Genomic DNA, 25,736 nt, shown 5'->3' on the forward strand with positions numbered 1-25,736 from the left:
ATTTGTAGATCATCTCTCATGTACTTACAAAACTTTTCACACAACCATAAGCATAGACTTTATTTACTATTATCATATATTTGTTTTATGTCAGTAAATATGTATTAGATTATCATTTTAAATGGTCACACAGTATTCCACTGAATAGAAACTCTGAAGTTCATTTACCCAGTCCCTTCATAATGAGCATTTAAGGTTGTGTTTATTTATTTATCTGTTTACTTGCTATTACAAAAATTGCTTATGGATACCCTTACATACATTTTTGTGAGTTCCAGAAGTAGAATTGCCTGAGAGTACATTCTGATTTTTTGGCCCTATAAAAAGGTACCCAGAGTCCATGTGCCTTCACCATCATTGAACAGAGTTCTTTTGTTTTTTGTTTTTTTGTAAATTCAGAGCATTTTGATATATAGGAAAGTAGCTTTAGTTCTCATCCCGCTCATGGCCAGTCCTATTCAACCAGTCCCCATCCATGACTCCTCTCTGTATTAAAAGCAAATACCGGGCATAACATTATTTCATCCATAACTATTTTAATGTGTCTTTTCCAAGAGACATTTAAGAAGCATAACTGATATTGTCACCCATCACAGAAAGATTTACAATGATTCCCTGTATAATGAAATGTCCAGCCCTTTGCCAAATTTTGACATGCTCAATCAGTTTCCTAAGTGTTTTGTTTAGTTTTGCTTTTTGCTTGTTTAAATTGAGATCCAATGATGGTCCACATATTGTGACTAATCAATATGTTCTTAAGTCTCTTGATGAAGGTGTTTCCATGCATCTCTTTTTTTTACTTAGCAGTGTATTTTCTAAGAAACTTGTTTGTAGTTTGAGATCTTGCTAATTGCATCTCTGTAATGTTTTACCTGCTTCTTCGGTCTCTGCATTTCCTGTAAATTGGTAGTTGATTCAGAAGCTTGAGCAGATTCAATTTTGATTTTTTAGCAAGACTTATTATTTTGATTCTTGGCATTCTGATCTTTGCTACTGACTGTGCTGTTTTAATATGTATGTCATGCTTTACATTTCTGATATTCAGATGGGCCATGTGTGTATTATATCTCCTTTTGTGAACTTTCCATCTTTGCCTATTTTACCATTGGAGATATGTGCCTTTATTTATTTTCAAGAGTTCCATACATATTAAGGCTATTATGTCTGGTTTTTTTCTTATAAGTTGCAAATATTTTTCCAGTTCATTGTTTTGCTCTTTCTAGGTTCAGTGATACTTATATACTTCGCCACATGGAAGTTTTTTACTCTATTGTCTGGCAGCCACTTTTTTGCTGGTTCTTACTCTATAGTCATTCTAGAAAGGGCTTTCTTTTCCCAAGATTATGTACATTTTATGACTATATTGTGAATTATGCATCTGTACTTTGCATGATTCTGATTAACATGAAATTGTACAACAATTCTGCTTAATTAGCTATAACTTTTTTGGGGGAAGTCAACGTAGCTACCTTTATCTTTAAATAGTCACCCATTATTCTAACCACTTCACTGACTGTAAACTTCATTTTTATCAGATGGCAGGCATTGTTTCTGCATTTTCTTTTCTTTGATCTTTTCCATCTAGTGGCTATAAGTGTGTGTGTGTGTGGTCTTTTTATTAAAATTAACACACAGGTGCAAAAGTGAAAAATGAATGTCCAGGATTAAAGCACATGAATGAGTGAAGGGACTACGTTCATCTCCTCTTTTTATTTTCTTTGTCAAACTGTACCTTCTTCTTAGATACTCATTTTTCCAGTTCAACTTTAGGATCATTTTATCAAATTTCAAAAATTAAAAACCACATAAAAGATTGAGTTTGTGGAGATTCAGTTGATTAATTGCAGGATATGGAGTGGCTTTACAATATTGAGACTTATACAGAGACATGGCATATTTTGTTATGTTGAACTCTTCTTTTTTTTTTTTTTCCTATTTTGTCTTATTTTATATGTAGGTCCTGTACTTGAAATTTAACCCCAGGTATTTTTTTCCATTAAATTTTCTGTTTATAACTATTATGACAGATTGTTTCCTGAAAAACTGCTGTTTAAAAATTTCCTTGTGCATTTACCCCTAAATGTGAAGGGAAGGAACCTGATCTTCACTGAGAAGCACAGTGTGTCAGTTGCTTTGCTGAGTATTTTACCTGCATCATCATATCTAATCCTCAGAAAACCCTTAAAGGGCTCACTCTACTAATAAGGATGGAAGCTGAGAGAGGCTGAGCCATTTTTCGTAGACTGCTGGGTCCAAGCCTGGCCTCTCAGGCTCCAGCCTCTGTGGCAGATGGGAGCCAAGGGGAGGAGTCAAGGGAGGGGCTAGGATTCTGTCTTCCAAATAAGCTCCTGGGAGAGGTCATAGGGCATACTTAGGATTGCCTCTGCATAGCAAATTGCCTGCTTAGGTCACTTCCGATTCAGTAAAAGTGGCTTCCTGTTTGGAGATGCAGGCAAGGCCTCAATTCTAGAATCAAAAGCATTCTGTCTTCTGGAATAATTTGAACATTTAGCTTTGCCAGCAGAGGAAGGCCCTCAGCTCAGCTTCTACCTCCTGAACTCTTGACTTCCGGGGGATGGGGTAGGTGGGAGCAGGCTGTGTGTCTGCAGTACTTTTGACTCTTCCTGACTCTTGGCCCTGTCCTCAATTTCATCATATGGAAAATGAGAAATGAGAATAATTCACTGTGAGGAGTCAGTGATAGACTGGTGTGTTTGGGATAGAATAGAGCCTGGCAATAATACTAAGCATTGTGACTAGTGCCTAGATCTGCACAAGCCCTCAGAGCCCATCTAGCCTAACGTCCAACACAATGTCCAGGCCACAGGGATGTCAGTGACAGAGATTGAACCCAGGCCTCTACCACCCACACATAGCTGGGCTGTGAAATCCTGCCATCACAGGCCTCATGGACAGTGACCTCCTGGCCCTCAACCTCTCACAGCTAGGATTCTTGGTTTTTATGCAAGTCTTGAAGAATCTTTAGAAACCTTTAGTGTTGGTTATTACCACTAAGTGAGAATATTTACTGAAGATTTCCTAGCTGTTGGCTTCTCACAAGCCTGTGATCTCCTATAGCCTGCTGGGAAGACAGGCTTCCCTGTATATGCTTGGGAGGACTCAGAGGAGTGTCAGGGTTAAAGATTCAGTGAGGAAAGTAAGAAGATTCAGGAGATGAACAGGGGTGATGGCTGCACAATGTGACTATCCTTAATCCTAGAGAACTGTATTCCTAAAAACGGCACAAATGTAACTTTTATGTCATATATATTGTATCACTATAAAACATAAAAATAAAAACTTACAATGACCCAACCCTTCCTTTTTTTTCTGTGAGAAATGGCATCATCTTTTTCTCATTTCTCATTGATTTTGGACAATCCAAATATGAAGTCCTAGTCACCTGTGTAAAGTGCCCAGTATGTGAAAATAACTACACAGAAATAAATTTAAACCACATGTACTTATTCATTTGTTAAATGACCATTATTAAAATGAATAAAATTATTTTAAAAAGAAACAACCATCAACCAAAATGTGTCTATCAATTTAAATGATCTTAAGAAAGCCAAGTCTGGTGATCGAAATTTCTCAGTTTTTTCAAACATTCTTGACAAGGCTCTTAATAATCTGAGTTGGTAGAAGAAATTTAGTCTCAACGAATGCTTCTGCCAATCTCTAAAAGTTGCTGATGATCAAAAATGACCCATGGCTATTTGTCCGTTACCTTTGGAGAAATGTCTATTCAAGCATTTAACCCAATTTTAAATTGGGCTATTATATTTTTGCTATTAAGTTATGTGAATTATGCATTTTGGGCATTAAGCTTCTATCAGATCTTGGTTTGTAGGTCAATCTATAGATGGCCTTTTCACTGTATTGCTTGTTTCTTTTGCTGTGTAGAACAGGCCACGTTGGAGTAGTCCCAATGTCTAGTTTTGCTTCTGTTGCCTATAATGTGGAGTCCCATCCATGCTATCATTACTAAGACTAATGTCAAGAAACTTTTCCTCCTTTCTTCTAGTTTTTAAGGTCTTATGTTTAAGTCTTTAATTCATTTGAGGTGGTTTTTTTCTATAGGCTAAGGCTCAAATTTCTTTTTCATGTGGCTATCCAGTTTTCTCAGTACCACCTATGGAAAAGGCTAGCCTTTCCTCATTTAGTAATCTTGGCAACCTTGGCAAAATTAAGTTGATTATAATGCATGGATTCATTGCTGTGCTCTCTGTTCTGTTCCACTGATTTATCTGAATGACAGTGCTATACTATTTTCTAGTACAGTAGCTTTGTAATCTGTTTTGAAATTAGGAAGTGTGATACATGGATAGATGTATTAAAAGATGCTTAAAGACAGTAATTATCAGAGAAATGCAAATCAAAACCACAATGAGATATTTCTTAGCACCTATTAGGATATCTATTACTAAGAAGAGGAAGATTACAAGTGTCGGGGAGAATACGGAGAAATGAGAGCTGTTGTACACTGATGACGGAAATGCAAAATGTTGCTCCCACTATCAAAAACAGTATGGTAGTTGCTGCAAAAATGAAAAATAGAACTATTATTTCCAGCAATTCTACTTCCGGATATTTATTTAAAAGAATTATAATGAGGATCTTGAAGATGTCTTAGCACTTCTGTATTCATTTCAGTACTATTCACAATAGCCAAGTTGTGGAAACAACCTGAATGTTCACAGAAAGAGGAATGAATAAAGAAAATGCAGTATATACATATGATGGAATATTATTCTGTGTTTAAAAATCTGACATTTCAACAGCATGGACAAATCTAAAGATCATTATTGCTGAGTGAAGTAAGCCAAAAAGACAACAAAAAGACAAATACTACGTGACCTCACTCACATGTGGAATCCACAAAGGTTGAGCTCAGAGAAGCAGAGAGTAAAATGATAGTTGTCAAGCAAGGAGGGGAGTTAAAAGTCAGCAGGTACCAAATATCAGTCATGCAAGATGAATAAGTTGTAGAGATTTGCTGTGCCACATCGTGCCTATAAATAACAATACCATATTCTACACTTAAAAATCAGGGAAGAGGGTAGATCTCATGGCAAGATTTCATACCACAAAATTAAAACCAGAAAACACGCTCAGAGGTTGCACTATCCTTAGTTCTTTCCATTTGGGTTCAGTTCTGCCGCTCTGCCATGAGAGCCCCCATTCCTTGGCAGCTGCTGAAGGCCTTCTCTCCCTCTCCCAGAGAAGGCAGTTCCTCCTAGGATGGGTGTTGGGGCAGCATCCTGCACCAGTGGGAGGAGACCTTGACAAAGCTGCCTTGTCTTGCCAGATGGTTCCACTTACATCGCGGTTTCACTGGCAGGCAGAGTAATTGATAGATGCACTCAGGATCTCTTGTATGAAAGTTGAGGCTTTAAGGATGGCTTCGTTGGCTGCTGGGCTCCTTCCAAACTGCATTGAAACCCACAGTAAACCGTTTGTCTCCTCAATTCCCATGTTCAAAAGCAAACTCCTAACACAAGTGGCAATGCTCCTGGGAGATCCTTACAAGCTCTAAGTCTCATTCTGGAAAGCAGCACTGCAGACACAGAGGTGAGAACCAGGAGGTCTGACTAGTCTTAACAGATTAAAAAAATCCTGAAAAAAAAAAAATCCTGGAGCAGCTGAACTGTTATTTATTTTCTTATATGCTTCCCATCTGTCTTAGAAAGTTTAGGTTCCAGCATAACAAAAAAAAACCCAGTACTTTGTCACTGCCTCCATATATTTCCTCTGTTTACACAGTTCATATAAATGCTAAGATCATATCCCAGATGTGGTATTTGCATTTGGTTACGTTGGTTGCAAAGATTTCCTATGCAAATGATCTCTACCAATATTCGACTACAGTTAGCAGACAATGTCTGGAAAACATTCTTAGTATGTGTATTTATTTTTCTCCTCAAAGTTAATGTATGAGTTTTCAAATACTCTGCTAATAATTTTATTTATCCACAGGACTATTGAGGCTCACAAAAGAGCAAGGAAGATTTGTTGGGCCTTGGTCTTATCCAGTGCATCCTGCTCTAAGCTCTTATGTTAATCCTGCACTTGTATTAAAATAGCTCCTATTATCGGAATAAGGATCTTATATTTGTGACTAGGCATAGAGAAACTCTATGATAATGAGAAGTGTAAAGGTTCTGTTGTATAAGTCAAGGCACTGCTGCTGTGGGGATGCACATGCTGTGCCACCTCCCTGCAGTCAGTCTGGGCATCAGAGCTGGCTCCACATCCCGCTTGTCCTGGCAGCATGGGGAGGGGGAGAGGGATATCACGGGGAGCTTCTGAATGTCAGAGGGCTGCTCCCAGTTCCCACAAGACCTTCTGCAGAGATTACTGTAGTGGCTGGGGGCATCCTGCAGGACTGCTGCTGGCTACATAGACAACTCTTGCCTGGAGGAGCTCAGCCTCTGGAAAGTGGTGCGGGTCACCCTGGCTCCTGTATCTTCTTTAGAGAAGTTGGGTCATACAGGCCCCACGATGGGGTGCAGAGCTGAGACTATGACCCAATTTATAGGACCCTCAGGGGCAGCTGTTAGGATCTACTCCTTAAAACAAAAGCAAGTATGGCCAAGTATTGACAGTTCATTGTGGTGAGAAAGTGGAGGTTGATTAGTTACTATATTTTTGTTTGTTTGTGTGTGTGTGCGTGTGTGTTTTCTTAAAACGTTCTTTTTTGTTGTTGTTGTTCCAGGGATTGAACTCAGGACCTTGTGCCACTGAGCTAAATCTTTGGCCCCTCTTAGAATGTTCTTTTAAAAAATTAGCTCTGAAAGACAAGCAAGTTGATGTGGCAGTACAATCTAGGGCCTGTTGCTGCAGCCGGCCTGGGCTCTGTCCATTCAGTGTCCAACAATGTTGCACACAGCTCAGGTGGTGCCCCAGGGACAGCCACTACTTGTCTTTCATTTGGGAGATGATGGATTGACCCTTGACCACTAGGCTCCAGAGTTCATGCTCTGTGTTCCAGAATTTTGTTGGATGCCACACACTCTATATTTGAAACAATTTCTTGGAACATTTTCTTAAATATGACCTGAGAGCTAACTCGTATTTCTTTGTTGATGTGGAATTAATTCCAATGTCCTTTACCTTATTTGAGATAGAAAATGTCACGTGTAGTTTTTCATTTTTTAAAAACTTATAATTTGTTATTTATTTATTTATTGTTTTTTGGTGTTTTTGAGACAGGGTCTCTCTGCACAGTTCAGGCTGGCTTTTTCTGTAATTGTACTTTGTTTTCCTTTCCATTCTGCCCTTGTGGCTATGGTCATGTTCATACTTGAATAATGTGATATTACAAACTCAGGTCTGGAAGCTCATCCTGCAGAAAATCTAATATCTAAGATGTGAGTGTTGGGGAGAAAGGCTTTAGTCAATGCTGGAGAATGGAGAAATGGGAAGTTTGCTTGCAAAGCAACTTCTCAACTCCAGGCAGGTGGAGGAGTTAGAGAATAAGATAGGAATAATGGGGGAGAGGATTGGGTAATAAAGGGGAAGAATGTTCATGTCTTTTTTGGAAATTGGCAAAGATCAACATGTCCGCATACAGAATTGAGTAGGATCTGACCAAAAGTTAAGACATCAAAGAAGACAGACACAATATGAAGACAGAGATGCCAAGTTTTTCCATCCCATGCCAATCCCATCACACATGTGCAGGACTAAGAGAACAATTAGTGTTTTCAGTAAAAGCTGACTTCAAGTACCTGAAAACTAACCTAGGCAACCATTATCATCTTAACCCACACTTCAGAGGTTTTATCTATGGCAAAGCTGTGTAACCTCCAAAATTAGTGATTTTTTAGTCAACCAAGATCAAGTGGTAGCAGTAATACACCTCAGAGAGCGACAAAATCACTGTCGTCATGGCCTTCCATTTAATAATGGTGGCTCTGCCATCAGCCCAGTCAGCCTGGGACTCTTGTCTACACAAGCCTGAGACCCTCTCCTGGCCTGACCCTGTCCACACTCCCAGGGAGGCTGATCTACACTGGCAGTGGTCCTATCAAGCATCCTCCTGAGTGCTTTACACATAGAAGTTCCAAGACATCTCCCCCACCCCCCAGGTCCCTGGCAAAGCATGACCATCAGTTTTGGAGATGAGAAAGTCCTGATTGTGAAACTGAACCAGTGCTGAGTGAGGTTTCCAGGACTTAGGGTGCTGGGCTTGAGTGGGAAGCAAGGACAATGTTCTGCTCGGCAGTGGGCCCAGCACTGAACAAAGTTCACCAGCACCCAGGAGGCTCCTGTGCCTACTTGAGTAGGTTGGAACCTTTTCGTTTTGTTTTTTCAATACTGGGAATTGAGCCCAAGCTAGGCAAGAGCTCTACCATTGAGCTACCTCCCCAGACTGTGAACTGATTTTTTAATGGGCCCCAGCACTTCAGGAACCACAGCACTCTCCGCAGGCAGTGCACTTGGCTAGGGCCAGCTGAGCATGAGTGAGGGGTTCTGGGTCCCCTCCTGCTTAGCCTTGTCCTTGGCTTCCCCTTATGTCTTATCCAGGCAGATCTTGTTTCCAAATCCTACCCACAGCCTCACTTTCTCTTTTGCAGGTGATGATTTTCTCCTGTAGAATCTCTGGAAACACTGAGGTGAGGATTGAAACCACCCTATTTCACCACTGGGCGAAGGTGAAGGATGGCTGCTTTGCAAGTGTTGCTCTACTCCCCTTTTTCCTTTTGATTTCTGAGCAAACTGCACACACAATTCACTATCTTGAATTTTTTCATTTAACCCTTTGAGCATTTCCTATGACTTTTAAAACTCTGTAAATGCTACTTATTTTTGAGAAGTCCTCAAATTCTGAAAACCCTGCCAGCAGAGTGCTCTCCCTCTGAGATTGAAGTCCACACTTATTGCATGTTATTCATGAAAGAGATGTCAGTTTGGCAACAAAACGAAAAAATTACTGCCACATCAGTAGCCTTGAATTGGCCACAGTGTGAACCCCAAAGCCTCGCCAGGTTCCCTGCCTGGGGTCACCTCTGAGCACCCACCTGCCTAAGGCCCTACCCTGAACCAACAGAGCACTCAAGTATCTTCCAGGCACTGGGCTCAACAAGAGCCAGAGAGCTGGTCCTACTTGGAGCTGCCAACCTACTGCACATCAAGTTTGCTAGGCCCTGGGAGGCACAGTTTCCACCTAGGAATCCATCACCAAGTATTCTTGCTCTAAAATGAATAAAGGAGCCGCAGTGATGGAAAGGAAGCTCTCGTGTGCTGTGTCTTATCATTCACACTGCACCACCACACATGGCATTGCAGATCCTTCTAGTGTCAGGGGAGGAGTTTGCCCCAAAGCACATTGCTGCGAGACACCTGTTCCCTTGATCCATTCCCTGGATGACTCTCCTGTGGGTTGAGATCAAGCATGTGAGGTGCATTTCTAGAGCTTGAGCATGATGCATCCAGTGTTGCAAAGTGAAGTCTAGTCAGGGATTGGTCAGAGCATAAGCCAAGCATTATGTCCAACCCTGTCCCTGGCCCCATCCTCAGAGACACCCCTGGGGCAGCCAAGGCAAGGAGCCCAGTTGTTTGAGGCGCCAGCTACAGCCCTGTACATTCCATGGCCTCCAAATCAGGAATGAAATATATTAAGAAAAGGTTCCTACTTGTGAGCTTTAAAACAGGGCTTCTCAGAATTGTTAACTACAAACTAGTAGGTGGAGCTCGGAGCTTGAAAGTGAGCCAGGTGCCTGCAATCTTCCACTTTCTTGGGCCCTTGTAAGTCTAGAACTACCTTTTGAGTTGAGAGCTTACAAAGATGTCCCAAAGTCCCAGCCAGAGCAAATGAAAAGGGTCATCTGTCCCAAGTAGCAGGCAGTGGGAACTTGGTGTGTCCAGCCAAGCCACAACCAAGGTAATGGTGGGGTGGAGGTGGTAGTGCTGGAGGGTGCTGAGCCCCGGAAAAAGGGGCACATTCTCCCAACCAATCTGCCCACATATGGCCAGCGTGCAGGATGTCCAGACATCAGCTCTACCCTTGGCAATGGCAGGTGGAGCCAGGAAGAAACAAGCCAGGCCATGCTCTGCCTGGTCTTATCTTAGATCTCCAGGGCACAGGCCAGCTCACATCAAACTATATCTGTCTGTGATGAGCCACAGAGGCAGAGGCAGGAAATGCTACAAACTCTTACTGAAGGAGGAAGATAACTGGGCCAAAACCTAGGCTGGCAGACTGGCACTCGATTTATGCCTGGGCTTCTAAGACACAAACAGAAGTGGTCTGATGTATAACTCAATGGCCTGTAAAAAGGAAGCATACATGTTCTCTGGGAAAAACCATGGTATTTTCCTGGACTGCTATGTTAAGAGAAAACCCTTTCGGAGGCTGTTTGGGTAAAGGACACTGGTGAAAGATGGAGATGGGTGAACGTTGTTGGCTTGGGCCTCTGTACAGCCCTAGAGGCCAAGGCTGGATGTCAGCACGTCAGTACGTGAAAGCATCTCAAGGGGTGAGTCCAACAAGGCCAGGTATCACTGATCTCCCTCTCTCCCTACCATTGAACTCCACCAGCTTTGTCAGGGTCTGCCTACCTCTGTAATCAGGTCTTGAATGGCCTGGAATGCAGGGTCCTGGGCTGCCTAGTGAACAAAGAAGGTTGAGAGCTGTGGGACCCGTTAAGGCAGCCCCAGGGAAATGGGCTTCTGGAGGGCCCAGGCCTGCCTGTGGTCCAGCTGCTTCCCCAACGAGCACCCATCCCTCCCCATGACTTGCACAGACCCCCTGATGACCCACAGAGATGCTCAGGATGAGGGAGCAAGGCAACGGACTGCTTTTATTTCCCATGCAATGGCAACAATGAACGAAATGGCACTTACTGAGCACTTACTTCTCATGTGTAGCTGACATTCCTGCAGCACTTCACTCTGATGAAAACTTGATCCTCACTACAATGTGGTGGGGTCCTTCCCAGTCTTGTCCCCACTTCAGGACAAGAACAGGAATCTGAGACACTGCAGAATGTACATTGTGTCCTCGAAGGTTGCACAGAGGTGTGAGTGGCTGCTCTCAGAACCCATCTGTACATCAGCAGGAATCTTGGCCAACCTCAGAGCCATGGTGTGACAGCCAGGTGAACCCTGTGGATGGAAAACATGTCTGTTCCCTGAAGGCATAAATCAAACGTGCATACCTTTCCTTAACACTATGTGTATTAAATATGTGTATTGTCTGTCAATTAGAACACAGAGCAATAAAAAGCGAGTATACAAGGGTGTACATACATACTTGAGAGGGGAATTCATGCTGCCCAGCTCCCCACCCTGCCTAGAAGGGAAAGAACTTCCTTCTACGAGATGTAACTGCCACTTCCTGGAGTGATTGTAGGCCCTGGGCACTGTGCAGTTGCACTGACTGACCGAACCTCCTGTTGGCTGTGTGCAGCAGGTGAGAGGGCCTGCAGCAGGTATGGCTGCCACATGCCTCAGCTCCTCAAAACCACTTGCCCAGGTGCAGCAGGGGGTGGCTAGAAGCAGTGCCACTGCCATCGTGACTCACAGGGAGATGGCAGCTTTACATATTTAAAAGGAGCATGGCCGCTTCCTATCTGAAGTATGTTTCCCTGGAGAGAGCACCACCATTTGATCTATTTTTGATTAAAATGTAAAAATTAAAAATTAAATCAAATGGTGGTATAACTCCTTGGGGAAAACACACTTCCGTTATGAAGTATTCCCTACAGTAACCTTGAGACTCTTACGGCAGCATTGTCTCATCTGTAGGTGGTCTTTTTATGTCACACATAATTAAAATGAATTGCAGTAAGATCCACCGAGTGACTGCCTTCGATGTGCCGACCTGTGGCTCCCACTTCCAGAGCAGGTCCCAGAGGAGCTGGCCTTGGAGGTGAGAGGCAGGACAGGTGGGGCTGTCCCACCTGCAGGGAACCTCAGGGTGCATTGGGCACAGGGAGGAAAGAGCACCCCTTCTTAGGACACCTCAGGTAACTTCATCAAACAGCCAGTTCCAGCCCAGAAACCAAAGCAGGTGCAACCTGATTTCCTAGCAAACTGCTTTCCAGACTCTAATCCAAAGCTGCTGTGTACCTAACCACTCTTGGTTGGCCTCAGAATGGAGACTGTTGGATAGGATTGCAGGCCTGGGCGAAGCTTGAAGACACACCTGTATTTGCATCCAGTTTCCCACCCTGTGGGCTGGATGTGGACATTGGTTTTCATCTTTTTATTGGTAATCATTACATTCATCCTGGGAAATTGGCACATATCACATCTATGGACATGACTTTCTGAGCCATGACCTCATGGCCAATAGTGGGGTGTGATTGGCCATGTGGTGGTTGCCTAACAGTTTCTTGGCTGAATTTATGTTTGGAAACCTCCACATCAAAGACAATCTCAGAGGCAGCAAATGCTTCTGGAATAAAGGTCTGACTGTGGCTACCAAAAGCTCCTGCTGAGGTTTTCAAATGTATGCATGGGAAGGTGGGGGTGCTAGGAGGTCCAGAAACATAGGAGCTGTGCTAGAGAAGCTGGCTGTTACTCTTGGCACACACAGGTGGGTATGGAGAGTTAGGGCTGTAGCATTTTAATTACACTAATGTCAGTCTAGAGGCATCTGATGCCTGCATAGTTTTCCTTTTCTGTTTTTAGAGGCTCTTTTAGCAGGGTCTGGCCCTTTGGAAGCCAATAGCAATTGGGAAGGACTTGAATCTGTGGGGTGTGGTAAGCAGGCCTCCACAAAGCCTACAGGCAGGAGGGAAGCACCAGTGCCTGAGAGATGTTACCCCAGAGGTAGTGGCTACCTGCTGGCCTGCCAAAAAAAGCCATTCAGAATCCCCAAGGGTCAGGCCTAGGCCGAGGACCCATCTTCTCTTGCACTCCAGGAAAACTGAAACCATTCCATAACTTTCTCAGGGGTGGGTTTTGTTCACCTCCAACGGCTCCATGATGTCTTGGTGGCTCCCTAGAGGCCGGTGAGGAGAAAGACAGGATCAAGACTGGAGAGATGGGTCCATGGGCGTGCAGGACAAATCAGCCCCTGTGGAGGTGGCAACAAGAGCCATGTTGAAGAGTGGGCTGAGCTCCACCCTCAGCCCTTACTTCACTGAATGAAGACCTCGCCTGCTCTCCACACTGTGCGTACAACTTAGAATTCTTTTGGTAGCACTGGCCTTGCTGTCTGCACTACTGACAGCTCTTCCTGGGGTGCAGAGGTAGCCAAAGGCACATCTACAGAGAGAGTTTGTGATTCCTATGGCTGCCAAGTGGTCAGACGCAAAGCTGGATCCAACCCTGGTCATCTGATTCAAGATGGCCTCTTGATTACGCTGGCAACATTCACATGGCTCTTCTATTGAGAAGCCAAATTGGATTTGAAGGGCCATTTCTCTGTGTTTGCTTATGGGCAGCTGGGGGCAATCTACATCCCTCCTCACACACACCAGTCTTTCCCACTCCTCAGCAGGAGCCCAGCCCCTGCTGAGCTGCCACAAAGTCCCTCCCATCCCCTGAGCCTGTCCAAGGTCCTTAGGTACTCCCTGGCCAGGCTAGCTGGAGGTAGAAGTGGAAGGAAGGCAGGAAAGAGAAGAAAAGAAAGCCAAGGACCGAGGGAAAGCACAGGGGATTGGATAGAGCTGTCATCACAGGCTACAGCCTTCTTTCCAGTGCTGGAAAATATTCCTCTACATTCTCCCTCTAGCCATACCTCTCCAGGGTTTTTGTATCACTGGGAATCTCATCCCCACCCACAGTGAGTGGCCTGGTTCTGAGCCCAGTTCCCAGCTTGGCGCACCACCCAGGGCAACCTGTCCTCTAATGCCTTGGTCTTGTCTCCAGTCTCCTCTTGCTGTAACGTGCAATCCAGGCTCCTCAGAAGGTGTTCCCCACCCTCACCCCGTAATGTTCTCATCCAGGTGTGGAATCGTGCCAGAAAACAGATGACTCTGTGCTGTGCTGAAGTTCTCTCTCCCTTGCTCCCTCCCATCTACTCCCCCACCCAGACTCCCAGGTACCCAGGCTAGGTCCCAATCAAATTCACAATGTGTAGAAATTAGAAACTCAACCATTGCAGGCAAGTGGTGCTTGTGAGAGGCCAAGCTCCATGGGCCTCTTTTTTGGTTCAGCCCTAGGATAGACAGGCACCCTTTACTCCCCACAGGTAGCACCAGAGTACCCTACCCTCTAGAACAGAGCAATTTCCGGAAGATCGAGCCATTGTAGGGAGAATGTTGGGACCTCAGACCAATGACCAGCTCTGCAGACAGTGTCTGCAGAGAGCATGCCCAGATCAGCAAGTGACCAGTCTGGGGTGCTGCTGTGGGTGTGTCCGCCAGCCTGCCCATTGGTCTGGGCATGTTGCCAGGTTTGGGGGTGAAAGAAGGGAGGCAGAAGCTGACAATATTTTTCAGGAGGGTTTTTTTATGTTTTGGTAGTACTGGGGATTAAACCAGGGCCTTCACACGGAGCTACATCCACTACAGAGTCTTGCTAAGTTGCCCAGGTTTGATTTGAACTTGTGATCCTCCTGCCTCAGCCTCCCAGAGTGCTGGGATTACAGAGTGAGCTACCATCCCTGTTTCGATAGATTTTCTAATTCAGCCCTGAGCAGAGCCACTGAGGGGCCCTGAGAGCTGGGTGATACAGGTGGATTAGGGGCTTCTCCCACCACAAAGAACACCCAGCCACCTTGGTAATAGGCAGCTACAAAAATTACATTTTTCAGTGGGTTATGGCTACATTTGGGAGGAGTTTTAGAATTGATTTTTTTTTTTTGTACCAGGGATCGAACTCGGGTCCTTGCACTTGTGAAGCAGGCGGCAGAACCACTGAGCTAAATCCCTGGCCCAGAATTGATTTCTTTTAATCTCACCAGCTGATAACCCTTCCAATTATTTTTAATATTTTAACAAATTAATTTTGTTAGATTTTCTAACAATACCAATATATATGTAAATTATGACAATCTATTTTGTTTGAGGTAGATCAACTCTTTAACTTCTCTTATTTAAAAAGAAAATTTGCTATGGGTAGGTGTTATGGAGAATTCAAACACTCTCAACAGTAGAGAGACTAGGAGAGTGAACAACTATGCATACCTCACCCAGCAGCAGCACGTATCTGTGTGTTCCCTCTCTTTACTAGGAATTTTTTCCTTCAGGATGTTAAGGCAAATCCATGGTATTATTTTAATTCATCCTTAAATACTTCAGAATGTGTCTTATAGGTAAGAATGTTTTGACATAACTTACATATTATTATTATTATACCTAACAAAATTCTCAGTGGGTCCTTAGTAAAATCCAATATCCAGGTCATGATTTCTTTTCCTCCAAGTGATGCCATCTGTCTGCCCTCTTTCCTAGAGTTTCCGTCCCTGCTCCTATTTTGTTTCCTCGCTTCCCACGTGGGCTGCACATGGACTTTGGGAAACATTGGTTGGAATGACGACAACAGCATCTGGGTTTGAGCAGCTACAGCTCTTTTTTTTCTTTTGGTACGGGAAATCGAACTCAGGTCCTTGTGCTTGCAAGGCAGGTGCCAGAACCACTGAGCTAAATCCTCGGCCTGAGCAGCTACAGCTCTAAGAACTGAGAGGTGGGTACAAAATAAACAGCAAAGAATAGATTTTGAATGTCCAACATTCAGCAGCAGGATGGGGGCCGAGGGAGGAGAACAGAGGGAAAGGCACTGAAGGAGGAGGCTTCATCCAGGGGCTGGGCCTCAGGACCTGGGCAGCATGGTGGGGCTTCAGGACTCTGACTCAAATACACTCGCTCAACTGTCCACATCAAAGTCGATTTTATAAAACAGTTGGTGACATCAATCACAGTTTCTTCTGAAAAAGTGAGCCAAAGGGACTTACTTATATTTATTTTACCATCCACAAACTTTTCTAAAAATGTAAATTTAATCAAATTAGGATATTTTTCATTTTCTAATATATCTTCTGAGGCACTTTTAACTATAAACAAAATGTTCTAAAGTAGTTGACATTTGCAAAATGCTCTTCCACATACCTGACAGCTCACACAATAGTTTCTAATCCAAGAAGTGACAGTCAGCCTCTTGCAGGCTAATACATCTTGAATTTTCCTATGTCAAGCCCACAGCATTAGGTCTTGGGATGTGTGTGAATGTGCACACTGAGTGTATGCATGTGTGTATATGTATGACTGTGCATGTGTGTACACCACTATACATGTATATGCATGAGCACTGTGTAATTGTGTGTGTACATGTATGACTGTGTATGTGTGTACACATGTGTGTGCACCAGTGTACATGTATATGTATGAGTATTGTGTGATGTGTGCATGTGTGTACATGTATGTGTCCAGTGGGTGCGCATGTGTATGCACATGTGCATGCTTGCAGAGCCTATTAAAATAATAAATAAGTTCCTCTAACTTCGTTCACCTATATATCCTTGAGGCCTTTCCTGTGGACACTACTTATCAGTATGAGTCAGTATTATATTGAATAGATGAACAATACTTCACATAGCTGGTATCTTCTTGATAGACATTTGGGTTGCTCTCAAATTTTTGCTATAGCAAAATATGCTAAAGCTTCTAAGTTAAAATGTAAATCAAATATATAAGAAATTCTTCTACTATCAAGTTGGCAAAAATACTTTAAGTATGCTGGTGAAGGTGTTGGAAAATAGATACTCAGCACCACTGGTAATGATGAAAAAAGTGTTTTAATTGCTTTGGAGGCCGATTTGGCAAAATCTATTAAAATATTTGAAATGCCCCTTCTGTGCATTCATTGCTCTCCTAAGCATTGACTCTGTGTTTAGATCTTGCCCAGAGCTGCCCTCCGAGCTGTGTTTCCCAGACCTAATGAAGGGACTACAGTTTTCTTCCCCTTCTGGGATTAAACTGGCAATAGCCATTAGCATCTTTGAAGATTTAAGTTTGTGGAAACCACCTGAACTCAGCAGCAAGATCATCAGTATTGAGGTGTTTGCTGGTTTGTATTTTATCTCTGGCCGGATGTCAGTTTAGGAATCTGGGCCTCAGTAAAAGTAGAGCAAATCTCACTGAATCTGCTCTTGGGAGAAAGGAAGGCAGCAATAGCCTTAGGATGGTGCTCAGCTCCCACCCACCTATTGAGGTCTGTTGAGGTCTGGGCATGGCAGTGGAGTCCTCTGAGACCCAAGCATCCTTTTGCATGCTGCCTCATGCCCAGGGACACTCATCTGAGCAAGGAGGCCAGCATCACTTCCCAAAGCTCCATGGTCCTCAGTGCCCTTTGGTCCTACTGCAGTGGGCTCTTCTTTTATTCTGTTAAGAGTACCATCCAGAGGCAGGCAGGGTGGGGCAGGGCAGGGGAGAATCACCGAATACTTATTCCAATATAGAAGAAGGAATTGATGCCAATATTCAGAGTCTATGAACAAATCCACCTCCTGAGCTGTTTAACAAAAGGAGCCTTGATGTGACTCTCTCCTTGGCGAGAGACCTGCCATGCCAGGCTGGGGATCGGGGTTCTCTACCCTTATGTGGGAAAACAGATGTTATGCCACAGTCCTGGGAGCTCTTTCTGGAATGGTTGACAACAGGCTTGCTGGGACAGAGTCCTTCAGCTCAACAGGGCCGGGATAGAAGTTATGCTTGTCTGCAGAGTACAGATGAGGGAACAGGGACTGAGCTGCTTTGCAGGGTGTGATGGTAAGTTTTATGTGTCAACTTGACAGGCTGCCTAGATAGCTGGTAAAAAATCATTTCTCAGGGTGTGGGGTGTTTCTGGAAAAGATTTAACTCAGTGGACTAAGAAGATTCACCCTCACCAATGAAGATAGGTGTCATCCAAGTTACTGAGGGCCTGATTAGAACAAAATGTGGAGGGAGGCCGGATTTGTTCCCTGCTTAAACTAAGACTTCCATCTTCTCCCCAAGTCGTTGCTGCTCCTGGTCCTCTGCCTTCTGATTCAGACTGAGACTTATACATGGGCTTCCCCAGTTCTCAGTCCATAGGGCCTGAACAGGAACCATACCACCTATGTTCTTGGGCCTCTAGCTGTCAGATGGCAGACTGTGGGGTTTCTCAGCCCCCATCATTGTGAGAGCCAACTCCTCTCTTTCTGTGTGTCTGCACATCTCTTTTTTGTTCTTTTTCTCTGGAGAACCCTGATCAACTCATGAAGTCATCCAGGAAGGGGAAAACATCATGGGCCTGGGCCTATGCCCCATTCCTGGCTGCTGTGGTGACAAACTGCTCCACTTTGTCTGAGACGGAAGGTTTCTGGGAGAATATGGAACATTCACTGTAAACACCAGAGTGCCCTGGGCAAACTAGGGTGAGTTGGTCATTTTACATGTTATCTCCAAGTCCCTTCCTGGAAGCTAGGACCCTGCCCTGAGATCAGAGCCCACCAGTTCACTATTGTCTGGTTACCCTTTCTGCCATCTCCCTCTCCAGTCTAACAGGAAAGAACATGCACAATCATTGCTTAATGCTTGTCCTCTGTGCCTCACTAAAGTGGGTGTAGGCAGGCCTTGCAGATAAAAATATTAGCTGGGTAGTTCAAGGCCAACGCAGCTGCCAGGCAGCTCTGCTCAGCTGGGATGGAAGTGGGGAGAGAGCCTGGACAGCAAGCAGGAACCCTCCTGGCAGCTCTGCCCATACCTCTCCATCTGCCCGGGGGTTGTTTTTGCATTTCATCATTGAAAATGAGCAAATACCAATTAAGAAAATAATCTCCAAAATAATTTCCCTCTGAGGCTTTGAGCCTTCTATCCAGAGGTAAATCTTGGAAGGAAATGTCAACACAAGCTTAGAAAGACCATAACATGACTGGTGGGGACCACCCTGATCCGTACAGACAAGAGGCAGGAGCCGGGTGGCCAGAGACAGATGCTCACAGATGAAATAAAATGCAAGTGAGAGGCTGCAGCAAGGATGTCAAGCCGGGGATGGCCTTTCCTGGACAGCAACCTGTCTTCTCTCATTAACATATTTCTCTTCCAGTAAACAACAGGTGGCTGAAGATCTATGCCTCCTAAACAAATGGGAAGTTCTGAATGGGAAACTTATATCAGTGGCTGGACCCCTTTCCCAGGACCTCCTGTCACCACTGGCCCTGCCACTACAGGATCCATGACTATTGCTGTGCATGTACCTGCTGGAAGCCACCGACCCATATTTCTCCCTGTCATGAAAGAATTAAAGACAACATCTTGGGTAGGAAGCAATTGTGAAAGGTGGAAGTTTCTGGCCAGGCAAATAAATTGGATTTAAGTATATTACAGTCATAATCTTTTCTGCCCCTCTCCAGACGGTCTCTGTACATGGAAAAATGAGAATGTATTCGCAGACAAAGCTTGACCTGAGGGAGAAGCCTGTCGGAATCTGGATTTTCAATAACATAAGACAATAAAGCTTAGACTTCTAACCTGCCGCAATATAGTAAAAGTATAAAGAGCTTAGCTGCTAATAAAAGGGAAGGGTCTCCCCTCGTATTTGAAGATCTGGACCCCCCAGAAGGACACTTCATAAAGATCATAATGGGTTAGCTGGGATCATGCAGACACGAGGCCCCTTGTTGACCAATTGTCTGACAGTTGTCACCTATAGGTCCGATATTAATAAGTCCTGTGTTGATTTCCTTGGGGTATTTTTGTCCCTATAATTGCACATCACCCTGTTGTGACTCTACCCTTAGCTATGCACTGAGCTACAGTTACAGATGCCAAGAGGCACATGCACCCCTCTTTTCTTCCCAGGGCCTGTACACCTTGCAGAGGGCATTTCCCTCGTGGGTTGGCAGGACTGAGGACCAAGCCAGTCCCCTCTGCCTGGAGTTGGAGTTGCTGGTCCCCTCACAACACAGGGAGCTGTGAGAGGCCAGGTGGTAAGTGATCCTTCTCTAAACTTGTTTGCTTATCAAATACATTATCAGGGGTTAATGGGTCCACAGGCTGTTCTCCAGTGTAACTGAGGCAAATAGTGGCTGAATACAGCTTGGGAAAAGCAGCAGTACTCAGGTAAAATGTCCCCTGACATGTAAATAAATGCCACTGAGCCAGGAGCCTGGTACTGGGGATTTTTTCTCTTTTTTTGGTACCAGGGATCGAACTCGGGTCCTTCCGCTTGCGAGGCAGGCGGCGGAACCACTGAGCTAAATCCCTGGCCCTAGTGGATATTTAATGTCATGCAGTCTCTTCGCCTGTCTACCCCTTCAGTGTACAGAGGACATTGCCCTGTCCCTATCTCTACCCAGACCTTTTGGTGGCTCCAAGAGCACTGTTTGATATGATCAGCACAGTAACATGACATGGAGACCAAACTTGCCAAATTCCAATTCTGCTCATTCCAGGCACTGACTAATCCCTGTATCTTGGAAGAGCTGGTCTCACTCCACATGAGACAGGGTCTCTAGAGGCTGTCATTTCAACATGGTCCCAGTGGGGAAGGATGAGCTGTGAACACGGGATGCAAGTGCGTCAGGGCAAGACAAGCCACGCTCTGCAGAGTCTGCTGGGCCCCACCTGGGGTCCACTGGAGAGGAAGGAGCACAGGCCACGTGCACACAAGTGGGCTGTCTACCTGGTTTGCTGCTATGTCGCATTTGGGGATACACTCTACAACAATCACAATGGTCACAGAGCCACATGGACTTCTCTCTATGGTTGTTAAATACCAACCCCTGAACCATGGGATGCTCTTGAGACCCACGCAGATGTGCAGTATCTGACAGAGGTTGAGTGGGTGCTGTTCCTGTCAGATGCTTAGAATGCCCCGGGCTCTTGATCTAGGAGGACCTGAGAGGGAGCTGCTTGCCTTGGGGTCAGGCCTTTGGGGCTGCAGGAGCCTTAGATGTACCTGACAACTGTCTGCTCCTCCAGATGTCAAAAGGACTGTCCTGACTAGTGCTTATCATCATTGTAGACAGGACATTCTGAGGTCCATAGCCAGTTTAAAAGACCAGAGTCCAAGACCCCAGCTGGATTCCTAGTGTGGGAAGGAAGGGGTTACCCAGCCATGCCACTCACTATCTCTGTGCCTATGTTTTCCTGAGCCTCAGTTTGCTTTCAGAACATAAGAGAAACATGAGGGCTGCTATGAATTGAATTATGTCAGCCAAAATCATACGTGGAAGCTTTAATCCCAAGTGGGACTATACCTGGAGACAGACTAACGATGAGGTAATTAGAGTCAGATGAAGTCATAAGCTTGAAGTGCTGATATGATAGGACTTATGTCCTAATAAGAGACGGTTGCCATCTCTCTCCCCGATATGAGGACACAGTGAGAAGACTGCAAGCCAGGAAGGGAGTCCTCACTGCACCCATCCCTGCTGGTATTCTGACCTTGGACTTCCAGAACTGGGAAGCAGTAAGTATAAGCTGTCCAGTATGTGGCATTGTTATGGCAGCCTGAACAGATAAAGGTGGGAACAATTAAATAGGTCAACTCAGTTAACCTAAAACAAAAGAAGAGTTAGTCTGCATTATAAAGTGCCAGTTAGCATGGAAGAAACACTCAGTGTGGTAATCTAGCCACTTTCTCCCAACCATCCAGATGTGGTTTGGGATCATTCCCACATCTGCAAAATGAGAATCATGATAGCTACCAGCCTGTAGAGTGGGGAAGGCAAAGTGAAACAAGGCATATTGAGCCCCACACAGGCAGCAAGAGGCCAGACTATGGTAATTGCTGCCTGAATGTCCACAACACAGGGATCCCAAGGCAGCTTCTTCCCTTTCCAGCCTGTCTAAGGGAGGTCTGCGGGCTGAATTGTGTCTCCCATGTTGGAGCTCTAACCCCAGCCCTTTGTAACTATTTGGAGATGGGGTCTTTAAGGGTAATAACAGTTGAATGAAGTCATTGGGATAGGCCCCAGTTCACCATGACTGATAGCTTTATAAGAAGAAATTAGGACACGCACAACACATACCAAGTGATAACTGCATAAAGATACCACAGGATGGCCATTGGAAGCCAAGAAGAGAAGCCTCATAGGAAACCAAACCTGGTTGCACCTTGAACTTGATGTCTAGCCTACAGAACTGTGCAAAACTGAGTTTTTCTTGGTTAAACTGCTTGACCATGGCATCCTTATGACTGCCTAGGGAGACTCACACGGGAAGGTTTGACTACAGCTTCCTCTACCCTCAGCCTAGAGTTGAGTCTTCACTCCTTAACAACTTCTGCTGGCCTTCCTCTCTGCCACTAAGTCATTTCTTGCCAGCCTCCCACCTTCAGGACAGATGACCAAACACCCAAAAGTGAGAAGCAAACATATGGGCATGACTAAGATAACTGGACCTGACCCTCTTACAAATAAAAACGACAAATGTTGGACAAAAAGTAAAAAACAAACTCTACCCAATGATCTGTCTGATCTTTAACCATGTAAACCTGTAGGCAAACTCAGAGCAGCTTAGTTAAGGATAAGAGATCTGAACCATGATTCGAGATGGTATTAAAAGGACTACGTTTGCAATTCAGTCTGACATGGTAACTGCCTGCAAAAACAAAGTCAGCATTCTCTGGATGATTAGAACATAGTCCAGATTTTCCACATTGTACAATGTACCCTATTCAATATACCTCCATAATATAATATGCCTCTAAAGGCATCTGACAGATGAAAAGCCAGGAAAATGTGACCTAGTTTCAAGAGGAAAGTCATCCAACCAAGAATAATCCTGAGACAACTAAGACACTGAGATGAGAAGACAAGGACTTTACCCAATGAAGTAAAAGAAATTATGCTGTAAAAAAGATTTAAAATCTTAGCTAAGAAATAGATACTAAAAATAAGAACCAAATGGAACTTCTAGAACTGAAAAAAGTAGCATCTGAACTTAAAAATCTCACTGGATTGGCTTAATAAGCAGAACGGAGATAGCAGGGAGAGAGTCGGTGAACTTGAATACAGATAAATATCCAGGCTGAGGCAGAGAAAGAAACAACTGAAAATTAATAAAGCCTTGAGAATCTGCAAGACAATATCAAAAATTATAAGCAGTTGAGTCCCAGGAATAGAGGAAACAGAAAACAGAACAGAACAAGTAGTTGAGGACATACATCATGGCCAAAAGCTTTCTTAAATTTGGTCAAACTCATATATTTGATATTCAAAAACCTTGGTGAACCCTGAATGGGATAAATATAAAGAAATCTGTGTCTAAGCATCAAAGTCCTAAAAACCAAAAGGAAGGGGGAAATCCTCACCGCACCCAAAGGAAAACTAGACATGTTACATGCATACGCAGGAATGTAACCGAGTAAGGCAGTGGAACAAGTCCCTAAAGTTCTGAAAGAACACCCATCAACCTCGAGTTCTGTACTCGGTTGGAGACAATCTCCTTCCAGAATGAAAACGAAATTCAGATGAGAGAAAGATTAGAGAATTTATTGCCATTTATAAGAAATGCTAAAAGAGGTTCTTTGGAGGGAAACAATACCAGTTGGATATTCAGGCTTAAGGAAGTAATAAAGTAATGTCAAAATAGGGAGGATGTGGGCAAATACACATGATTTCTAATATTTAATTTCTTTAAATTCGAAAGATAGTTTAAAGCAAAAAAAAATACCACATTGTCTTCTGGGTTTATTATTTTGTAGCTTTAACACATAGTGACAACTATAGCATAAAAAATGGGTGGGGAAATATGGAGTTGTAAAGTTTCTCTATTTTATGTAAAGTGGTACAACAGTAGCTAAACTGAAAAAGTCAAAGAAGTATATTATGTATATTTTAATCCCTTAACACTTTCTAGTAGTGTAATATAAAGAGGTATAGTTTAAACACAATAGACTGATTAGAATGGAATTTTTAAACATATTCAAATAATACAAAAGAAGACAGAAAATAAGGAGCACAAAACAAGGAAGATATAGAAAACAAATAATAAATTAGCACATCCAACTATATCAGTAATTATATTAAATGTTAATAGATAGAGCATTATAATTAAAAGATATAGTTTTTCACAATCAACTTTAAAAAAATAAAAAGCTGGGTGTGGTGACTCGTGCCTTTAATCCCAGGTACTTAGGAAGCCGAGACAGGAAAATCTTAAATTTGAGGTCAGTCTGGGCAACTTACTAAGACTCTATATCAAATTTTAAAAAGTAAAAGGATCTGGGGATGTAGCTCAGTGATAGAGCATTTGCCTAGCATGCCCAAGGTCTTGGGTCTGATTACCATTAATGAAAAAAACCAAAAACCTACATCTCACAATTATTAGGTTGGCCACTATTAGGAAGGAAGGGAGGAAGCAAGGGAGAAAGGGAGGGAGGGAGAGAGGATGGAAGGAAGGAAGGAAGGAAGGAAGGAAGGAAGGAAATTTAGGCAAAGAAGGATGTGGGGAAATTGGAAACCTTACACACTGTTGGTAGAAATGTAAAATGGTCTGGCTACTATGGAAAATAGTGTTAGTTCTTTAACAAATTAAAAATAGGATTACTGGGCCAGGGATTTAGCTCAGTGGTTCCACAGCCTGCCTCGCAAGCTAAGGACCCGAGTTCGATCCCCGGTACCAAAAAAAAAATAGGATTACTATATGATCCAGCAATTCTACTTCTTAGTATATATTATAGATGAATATAAATCAAGGTCTCAAAGAGATATTTGCACTCATGGTAATAACAATGTTCATGTTGGCCAAAAGGTGGAACCAATTTGCTTTTCCCATTGACAAATGAATGGATAAATAAAACATAGTATGCATACAATGGAATATTACTCAGCCTTAATAAGGAAGGAAATTCTGACACATGCTACATCATAGGTAAACCTGGAGGACATTATTTGTTTGTTTGGTTGGTTTTTTTGGTACTGAGAATTGAACTCAGGAACTTGCGTTTTTGAGGCAGGCGCTGGAACCACTGAACTAAATCCCTGGCCCCTGGAGGACATTATAGTAAGTGGAATAAACTAATCACAAAGAGACAAATACTGAATACTTTCACTTATAAAAAGCTTTTGGAATAATCAAACTTAAAGAGACAGAAATTAGAATGGTGGTTGCCAAGGGGGGAGAAGAGAGAAATGGAGAATTGTTGTTAATGGGTATAGACTTTTAGTTTTGCAAGATGGAAAAATTCTAGAGATTTGTTGCACACTAATGTAAATATAAAACTACCGAACTATCCATTTAAAAATGATTAAAGTAGTAAATTTTACTACAAATTAGACATAAAAAGTTAAAAAACAAGATCTAGTTATAATTATTTTTAAGTCTGCTACTTTAAATATGAAAACTCAGACTGAATATGAATAGTTAGAAATAGATATACCATGCCACTAGTAAGCATAGGAAGGCTGGAGCAGCTACATTAATATGAGACAAAATAGACTTCAAGACAGAGGCATTAAAAGAGGTAGAGTCACTTCATAATGATAAAAGAGTCAATTTATCAGGAAGACATAACAATCATAAATATGCAAGCACCTAGTAAAAGAAAAAATAGATTCAGCAATTCTGCAATCTTAGAGATTTTAACAACCATCTCAGTCATCAATAGAACAAGTAGAGGAAAATTCAGTTAAAAAATAGGGGATATGAAAACATCTATTATCTTGACCTTTATGATACTTACCCTATGTTCTGAAATTTCAGAATGCACGCTCTGCCCAAGTGTGTTCTGTGAGGTAGGCCACCACATGCTGGGTCACGTAGCAAGTTGTAATGAATGTAAAGGTTTGAAATAATGCAGAAGTTGTACTCTAATAAAAATGGAATTAAGTTAGAAATCAATAACAATATGATATCCAAGAAAACCCCTGT

At 43.3% G+C, this 25,736-nt stretch overlaps 1 protein-coding gene and 1 long non-coding RNA gene across 6 annotated transcripts in view; one reads left to right on the forward strand and one right to left on the reverse strand.

Moving 5' to 3' along the window:
• Nucleotides 1-19,183, forward strand: part of CUNH10orf143 (chromosome unknown C10orf143 homolog) — a 71,771-nt gene extending 52,588 nt beyond the window's left edge. For 3 of the 5 annotated variants that reach the window (XR_015440421.1, XR_015440422.1, XR_015440423.1), the window contains exons 4-7: nt 8,580-8,618; nt 15,351-15,582; nt 18,119-18,292; nt 18,964-19,183. Coding sequence is in view for 1 of the 5 variants with exons in the window: in XM_087185143.1 (XP_087041269.1) it covers nt 8,580-8,768 (189 nt within the window). In the remaining 4 variants the exon portion in view is untranslated. Of the gene's footprint in view, nt 1-8,579; nt 9,236-15,350; nt 15,583-18,118; nt 18,293-18,963 lie in introns of those variants that run through there. The other 2 variants (XR_015440425.1, XM_087185143.1) reach the window with 1 other exon arrangement.
• LOC147825705 (uncharacterized) lies at nt 1-25,736 on the reverse strand. The gene is made up of 4 exons (XR_015440428.1): nt 25,549-25,736; nt 12,921-13,027; nt 10,860-11,109; nt 1-5,430 (listed from the first exon to the last, which is right to left on the reverse strand). It is a non-coding gene; the product is annotated as an uncharacterized LOC147825705 (long non-coding RNA).

This window comes from Heterocephalus glaber, unplaced genomic scaffold (genome assembly GCF_053883595.1).
Source record: "Heterocephalus glaber isolate CG9 unplaced genomic scaffold, H.glaber_assembly_v1.0 deba00001497, whole genome shotgun sequence".
Classification (NCBI taxonomy): domain Eukaryota; kingdom Metazoa; phylum Chordata; class Mammalia; order Rodentia; family Bathyergidae; genus Heterocephalus; species Heterocephalus glaber.